Genomic DNA, 8800 nt, shown 5'->3' with positions numbered 1-8800 from the left:
CTTATTTGGTATGATTCAATTCTAACCATTTATATTTAAGTTTCCATGATAGGAAGGAAGACTTGGGTATATTTTGTAGAGAAGTCGTCCCCCCCTGTTGTTGTTATATATAAAGGTTTTAAACCCTTATGCAGCCCTATCGAATGACAACTCTCAGAAAGGTATATGTGCATTAATTATCAATCAGGTACGAGTCTAAATTACTCTTTAATTGATTAAAGTATTCTTAATTTCTGCATGGATTAATTTGATTAAAACCCAACATAACAGTTTCTGGATACTTAAGCTTCCATGGTCAGCTGCTGTTCTTGACTACTTGTTGAGACACCCAGATCATTTGCTAGCTTTGTACATAACTGCAAATACAATATATTTGTATACATGTTAGAAATATAGGTTTGGGACTCCAGAGAAAGAGAGAGAGAAACCTGTCTATAAACTGTAGAATCTCCAAATGATTTTCTTAATTCAACTATGTTCAAGGATTTGCTTATCTCAAACACCTGCCACAATTATCCATAACAAATTAGAAATACAAATTAGAAGGTTTAGATGATTGGTAATTGGCATACAATTTGGAGTATATATTATATATATTTAGTTCTTGTATAACAACTTGTCCTGATTTTAAAAATTGCTTACTTCTACTACAACTGAAAGAGTCCCCAGGCTTTTCTGACCTTTACGCTCTTTCATCACCTTAAGCTGAAAAGATGTATATAAATGTTATATTTTTAGAACTTGTAAATCTATTCATTAATAGAATTTGTAAATCAATTCATTTTCATTTTATTTATTTCAAAAAGGGGGTTTGTCAATAGCAGATTTTGTGATCAAACACTGGCTTGTGGAGGGATGAGGATTAGTTTCTTAAACAGTGTCGTGTATGGGGAAAAAAATGCCTTAATCTGAGCAATCTTATAGATTTCATTGAACTTACCCTTCCATTTTTCCTCTGGACTCGGAATCCCATCTCAGTTACAATATCCTCAATCCTCGCAAGCAATTCTTTTGGGGAATGGTTGGATATAAATCTGATCTTCCTTTCCGAAATATCCTAAAATAACAAAAACAAATGCACAAACTTCACAATTAAATTACTTATAGAATTTGTAAACTTCACTATTGAACAACAAAAATTATGCTTAAAGATATAATATTATAAATATAGTTATTTTTTTACTTAGGTTTTTACCTCTTTCTCAAAGAAACCAGACAGATCTAGGAATGAAGACATTCCAATCAGCTGAAAGGCATTGATTAGTGTAGGTGATTTAGATTTTTTTTCTGCTTCTGATGTCTACAACAGTGAAATAAATTGCATCAGCTTTGGCACAAAATCATTGAATGAATAAAACCAACAAGGGACAGAAACAACCAAGCTATCCAAGTTCATACCATCCCATGTATCGACAAAACTTCATCATCTACGTATATATCTTCTTCGTCATCATCAGGGTTGGCAGGAATATAGTCTTGCTTGAACCATTCGTCTGCTTTGATCTCTGCCATTGTTATCCTTGTAACAGGGTTGGGATCAAGAATTCTCCTTATTAAGTTTTGTGCTCCTGGGGTTAGCCATTTTGGTATCTGAACATCCCCCTTGAAAATCTGAAATGTTTTGAGAGGATTAGAGATTGAAAGTTTATGAAATTCCAAGTCATAAAAATGTGTTGTATACTTGTATATACTGTAGAAAACATATAAATAAAAAGGCTTTATTAATGTACCTTTTGATAGAGAACTGCAAGATTTCTATCGTCAAATGGCAGATATCCTGTGAGAATTACATGCAAGATGACGCCACACGACCAGGTATCTGAGGTGGCACCATCATATCCCCTATTATTAAGAATCTCAGGAGCAACATAGTTTGGACTTCCACACGTGGTATGCAATAACCCATCATCCTAATTTTAAGAATTTAAGGTAAAGATAAGTATCAGAAGAATAAGTCGCCATCACGAAGTGCTTGTTTCATTGGAATCATACCCTAAAATGCTGAGGTAATGCACTGAGGCCAAAATCAGATATCATTATGTTTCCTGTTGCATCAACAAGTACGTTCTCCAGCTACATAACAAAATAAATTTACTCTTATAGATCAGATTCAAGTTGGTTGTTTGACTCTTGGATTATTATAATATACTCTTAAGGTCAGGCCAGAAGAAAACCTTAAGATCCCTGTGATAAACGCCTTTGTTGTGGCAGTAACTAACTCCATCAATTAACTGTTGGAAGAGCTTCCTACCTCGAGCCTCGGAGAGCTTTCCTTTGGATGCCTATAAACCATGAGCAGAATGAAAATGTAATACCCAAGATTTGAGCTTAAAGCACAAGATTTTCCATTTGAATTTTGTTTATACAATTGGAAGAACTCCTTACAATTCTGTCAAACAATTCACCGCCATTCACATATTGTAGGACCATATAAATCTTGGTTTTGCTTGCCAAAACCTGCTTATTCAACATTAACAAAGGAAAGCATAATCAGAACAGTATCAACACATATTAAAAATAGTCGACTTATACATATTTTCATTTTTGCATAAAGCTGCAGCACTGACGCAACAAAAAAAAACTCTAGTGGTTTTGGCTGTTTAGAAAATGGAGTGTATTTTGCATGAGTAAATGGGGCTGTGTAGAAAAATATCACTACAACTTCTTTTTAAAACCACAAATTAATATAAATAATTTTTGCAGGTCCAAATGGTTTTCCCTCACCCCTATTCACATAAGCCATAAAGGTAATTAATGTGTTTAACTAGAAAAAAACATCAAGAAAGCATATTCTCAAGTAATTTGAGTGAATAAATATTTAGTATTATTTTTGTAATCCTAAGGAAATGCAACACACTCACCCACTTTTACCTCTAATAGACACTTGAACCCTTATTCTCTGACTTTGAGAGGCAAGAATATATTATTACGCTACAACTTTTTGTAAATATTACAAAATAAGAAAATAAATTGAATAATGATTTTGACACCTAATAATCCAACAGAGGAGATCTGAATAGAAACCTTTAGGCCACAGAAGAGATCTAAATAGAAACCTTTAGGCCTGAATAGCATTATCCATATTAAAAAGAGCTGAAAAAAGAAAAATGGTTCCATTTATCAATATCCAAATTGGACTATTAGAAAAGACAAGAGAGAATACTCCATTGAAATAGATGGATCCTACTACAGTAAAGTTAACATTTTCAGCAAATGTGACATTGGTGTTAGAAATATAGAGTGAGAACAATATTATATTGTATTGAATTAATGTACATTACATAAAGGTCCCACATATAGGAGAAGGTTTGGGATAGATGAGTGATGAACAAGTAACCTATAAATAATAATATGGCAGGTGTAACAATACATGGTTATTTGTAATATGCAAGAAACCTATGTGGTAGGTAAAGGGGTAAACTTGTAATCTAACAATTGATATCTCTATCAATTTAGGGTAAATTACACGGATCTCCCCTGTAGTTTGTCATAATTACAAAGACCTCCCCTGTGGTTTGGGAATTTACTCGGACCTCCCCTAAAAATGAAATTATCCTACCCGAAACTCCCTTCTGTTACAATCAATGACGGATTGTGCTGACGTCATGTACTAAATTAAGTAAAATGTCCATAATACCCTTATCCTTACCATTTTATACCATTATATATGTAATGGTGGGATAATTACACTTACCTCCCTTGAGATTAGGTGTAATTATAGGCGGTACCCCTTACGTTTCAAAAATTACACTGACCTCCCTCCAAACTAATCGGCATTTTATTCAGGCCATTAACCATATAAAATGACTAAAACACCCTCTAGTACTTTATTAATATCACATAAAGAATAATTTTTTTTTTTTGAAATTACCATATTGTCCCTAATATTTTATTAATATCACATTAAATTATTCTTTCTAAATCAACTAATCAAGGTCATATATATATATATAATTTTTGGGCAAATCATTTCAGCCTTCCCAATCGCCTCCATCTCTATTCTCTCGTTCTCAACTCTGAACTTGCCGCAAACTACAAAATCTACAAGAATCAGAAGTTCAAAACCCATATATTTCAGTTAATCTCTCTGTCGGTAAGAATCAAAAGTTCAAAACCAATTACACATATCAAAACCCATATCGACATATCATTTCAGATTGTTCAAAAAATCAAAACCCATATCTTTCAGTTTTCATCGTCCGCTGTTCTAGTTAGGGTTTGCTGTTCGCAAGCTTCAATCGCTGTCTCTCAACTCTCGGCTTGCCCCCCTCTATCTCTGCAACTGCTAGCTTGATGTTGTGGTGTGATTTTAGGCTTCTTCTGCCTAAAATCAATGAATTCATAGTTTGACAAAAACAGAAAATTCAAACAACACATTACCAAATCAAATCCAAAAAAAAAAAAATCAAAATTCAATGAAATTCTTCCAAGAACCTGCAACATCCGAGCCAATTCCTCATCGGATTTCACCAATTCTGCATCAGCAGCATCTGTCGGCAAAAATCAAAAGTTCAAAACCTATTACATATATCAAAACCTATATCGACATATCATTCCAGATTGTTCAAAAAATCAAAACCCATATCTTTCAGTTTCTGCTGATCGCCGTAATATTCACCGGCGAAATGCGAATCTAAATTCAGAAACTGTAGCGAGCTCGACCGGTGTAGTGGTTCGAGTCGCTGATCAACTGAGAGCTACGAACTTGTGAAACGACGGCGATTTGACGACGGTGAAGTAATCGCTCTTCTTGTACTCGTTCAGTTCGTCTCGGTCGTTGTCGCAGGGATGATGTTTTCGCAGAAGACCATGTTGTTGTTGATTGGGCTGATTGCAGAGTTCAAATCGATGAAGAAATAGGTCTCGATCTATTAGGGCTTTGGATTAGGGTGTAGCCGCGGACAGCGGAGTTGAGGAAGAGAGCTGCTCTGTCGGTGGTGAGAGGTTTCTATAAATTCTGGCGACAAAATACTCCATCGATTCCAGTGGCGAGAAGCTTCATCGATTTCGTGGCAAGATGCTCCATCGATTTCGGTGGCGCGATGATTTGCAGCTATGTACATCGACCAATATATATATATATTGGATGGACTAGTTTATATATGTATATGTGTATATGTATATATATATATATATATTAACCAGTGTTATGTACAGAGAGCCATGCTTCTAAATTGGTTTTAGAGTGAGATGTCAGATGTGTATATATAATTGTTTTAAGGGTATATGAGTAATTTTCAATTTAAAGGAAAGGGTGAAAATGTCTTTGTAATTATAGTAAGGGCAAATTTGATATTTCATGCTAAAAATTGCTAACATCATTATTGACCGGCGTTGAGTGTCACCGAAAGGGACAAAGTATTAGTCCAGAGCTAACTATGAGGGAGGTTGGTGTAATTATTAAAATATTAGGAGTAGTGCCTGTAATTAGACTTAACCTATGTAATTATCCCATATAATGTTTTATATATATATAACCGTTGCTACCTTCTCTCTCTCTCTCTCTCTCTCTCTCTCTCTCTCTCTCCTTTTTTTCCCTTCTTTTCTTTCTACTTTATTACTGCCTAAGGTTGTCGTGCCTCTCTCTTCTTTTCTTTTCCTATTTTTTTCCTTTATTTTACATTACAAAGGATGTTGCTGGCAAAGAAGCTATGCCACTTGTAGAATACACGAACAACAACCAAGGAAAAAGCTTATGCAAACGCCGGTGACCAAGACTCAAATTGGGTCAATGATGATGTTGTTATCGGTGTTGTTGCCTCCGATCGGTAATTTCCAAGGTGTTGTCTCCGATCGGTAATTTTCGGTTCGTATTACAATGAGAAAGGTCGTTGACTTATCACCGGCTTCTTTGCTTGCTGCTGCTGGTAAGGTGTGTGTATGAACAGTAGTCGAACGGCAAAGAGAATCGTCAGAGCGAGCATGGTCTCTGAGAAGATGGAGGGAAACACAAGCATCGATCGATGGCAAAGACCTTCAATGCGTGCGTGAGAGGTGTCTCCAGCGGCGACTGTGAGCAGAGCAGAGGGTCTCTAGTACTTTGCTCGAGTTTTTTTTAAACAAATTAATGCGCTTACCCATAAAAGAAATGGAGTATAAAAATACATTTTTAAAAAAAAATAAATTAGAGTACCAAGGTACAAAAAGTAGGAATAAGATTTTTATTAACACAGTAGTAACATTGAGCAAGTGAAATTAACTTCCTCTTGTCCAATTGGTTTTACATGTTTAATTCAAACATGTTGTCATTAGATTTTTAACTTCATCAATACATTTCTTACCTTTCTTTTTCCATCCTTCTTCTGGAGTTTAAGCATAAAGTAGTGTAATGATGTTGATAATTGGGAACATTTATACATATAAGAATATACTTTTCTTGTAAAAATGAATAATCTTAATTAAAGATCTATGTGTATGAATATACTTGCACATGATAAATCTAAATTAAATTTTGCTATCGATAATGAGTGCACGAAAATAAATAGATAGACGTATAATTTACGCATGCACATGTATTGAATATAGGAGTATATGTGGATGTACTATATATAAAGTTACGTGGTTCACAGCCCTGTTGAGAAACATTACTTGAGAGAGAGAAAAGTTAGGGATAGGAAGAAAGTTGAGGGCATTTTAGTAAAATAGATAAGTTTGGTAGTGAAATTAGAGGTCCGTGTAGGATAGTTTTATTTTTAGAGAAAGCCCGAATAAATTTTCAAATCACAGAACAGATCCCTGTAATTATGGCACCATAGGAGAGATCTGTGTAATTTACCCATTAATTTAATAGATAAAATTAGGAGATATGTTCCAACTTCTAAAAGGTATGAAGATGTATGGTCCATCCCATCATGCCATGGGTAGTTCAAAGTTATAACATACCAGCACTATGGAGGGAAAATTCCCCCTCCAATTAAAGTCATCCGCGTAGCCATTTAATTTCCTCTTTATGGGTTACAAAAGGCCCAACCCTGTTCAAGCCCAGATAAAGTTGCCCTCCAAGCAGCTATGGCTCAGTTGGCACTGCCGCCACCACCTGGTGATACGGCGGCACCTCCCCCCAACCGCAAGGTTCCTCCTGTTAACGAACCTCAAGCCAATAAGATTTGGCCTAACGAGGTTCAGCCAAACGAGGTTTAACAAGAGCAGAGGACAAGAACCGAGGTGGTTACTTCGGGTACTCATTCTCATCGCATGCAAGACGAACAAGCCGAATCCGCCATAAGCTAACGGTATGGTCTAATGGCATTTCGGATGGCGCTGGACTCCGAGAGGTCTTTGATGAGAAGAAACTCCAGAGGGTTCAAACGCCTGCCGAGATAGCCAGAGAACATAAAAACTCTCTGGTAAAAACTCCATTCACCGATGATATATACCATACTGACAGACCAAAGAAATTCACTATGCCTTCCTTCACTCAGTTCGATGGCACAGTAGATCCTTCCCGTCATCTCAATCACTACTCATAGAAGATGGCTCTAGACAATCACAATGATGCATTCATGTGCAAAGTCTTCCTAACCAGTCTGACAGGTGCTGCGCTGGAATTGTTCAGGAATAAGCCACATAAGTCAATTACGAATTACGAAACTTTGTGCACCATGTTCCTGGCACAGTATTGCGGAAACAAAAAGCAAAAGAAAACCATCACTAGTCTCTTCACTATAAGACAGAAGAGAGGAGAATCATTACAGGATTTCCTGTCCAGATTCAACATGGAAGCCTCGGAGATAGCAAATTGTCATCCTAAAACTGCTATAGAGACGATTAAGATCAGTATGATCTAAGGTACCAAGTTCCATACCTCCCTGGTCAAAAATTTCCCTCCAGATATGCAAACTCTTAATGTTAGGGCACAAATTTACATTCGGCTTGAGGATAATGTAGCCAACCGAGCACAACATGCAACCCTTGTCACGGTAGAAAACAAGCCTTGGGAAAAAGCTCCAAAGAGTTAGAGGAATCAGTATGCCTCAGCACCAGTCGCCCAGGTACCTGAGAAGAGACAAAAAACCGAGGAGAAGTTTACACCGCTTCGGACAACATTGGCTCAGTTATTCTAATAGAACAAAACACGATTTGCAGACCCTCAGCCAATGAGGCAACCCTTAGAACAAAGGGATAAAAGCAAACATTGTGCCTACCACAGATACTATGGGCACACTACCAACGATTGCAGATCCCTAAGGCAATAGGTAATAAATATGGTAACCAGAGGAGATCTGACGGATTACATAGCACCAAAAGAGCTGACAAGGCCAAGGGAAGTCAATCCTCAGAAAGTAGAAGGAAATCAAGTCAAAATCATTCATGTGATATATGGGAGATCGGAAGAAGACCATGAGTCAGAAGAGGTGTACCGTTCCAGGCTGAGAGCGGCCTACAAGCTAAAGAAGTTAACCTCAGTAAATATTATTACTTCAGGCAGTATTAATATAAGGTTCGGTAATGGAAACTTGTCAAGAGTTCAGCTTCCTTATGAAGATCTACTTGTTGTCAGTCTTCTTGTGGCAAATTGCATGATTAAAAGGGTCTTAGTAGACCCAGGTAGCAGTGCCATTATTATAACCAAAATAGTCTTTGAACAGTTGGAGATCCCATCATCATCAATCCGGCCCACCACCAGTCCTTTGATGGGGTTTGATGGGACGAAGGTGGACCCCATTGGGGTAATTGATTTATCTGTCACTGCAGCAAAGAGGACATTAAAGGAAAACTTTGTTCTAACAGAGATTCACCCTTCTAACAGTCTCATTATGGGAAGAGGTTGGATCCATAGAATAAATGGAGTCCCATCTAC

General features: G+C 36.8%; 1 protein-coding gene across 1 annotated transcript in view; it reads right to left on the bottom strand.

Moving 5' to 3' along the window:
* Nucleotides 1-281: 281 nt before the first annotated feature.
* Nucleotides 282-8800, bottom strand: part of LOC132276236 (CBL-interacting serine/threonine-protein kinase 1-like) — a 31911-nt gene continuing 23392 nt past the window's right edge. Inside the window, exons 3-12 of the mRNA XM_059777614.1 lie at nucleotides 2386-2457; nucleotides 2175-2282; nucleotides 1993-2073; nucleotides 1731-1910; nucleotides 1399-1611; nucleotides 1196-1300; nucleotides 941-1057; nucleotides 643-705; nucleotides 429-503; nucleotides 282-356 (exon numbers count right to left, since the gene is read on the bottom strand). Of these exons, the coding sequence (XP_059633597.1) occupies nucleotides 282-356; nucleotides 429-503; nucleotides 643-705; nucleotides 941-1057; nucleotides 1196-1300; nucleotides 1399-1611; nucleotides 1731-1910; nucleotides 1993-2073; nucleotides 2175-2282; nucleotides 2386-2457 (1089 nt within the window). The remainder of the gene's footprint in view (nucleotides 357-428; nucleotides 504-642; nucleotides 706-940; nucleotides 1058-1195; nucleotides 1301-1398; nucleotides 1612-1730; nucleotides 1911-1992; nucleotides 2074-2174; nucleotides 2283-2385; nucleotides 2458-8800) is intronic.

Source organism: Cornus florida, unplaced genomic scaffold (assembly GCF_030987335.1).
Source record: "Cornus florida cultivar Cherokee Brave unplaced genomic scaffold, ASM3098733v1 CherokeeBrave_3.0.0_Hap2_Chr01, whole genome shotgun sequence".
NCBI classification, from domain to species: Eukaryota; Viridiplantae; Streptophyta; class Magnoliopsida; order Cornales; family Cornaceae; genus Cornus; species Cornus florida.
The sequence above is the reverse complement of the archived record's forward strand: the minus strand, read 5'-3'. Positions and strand labels throughout refer to the sequence as shown.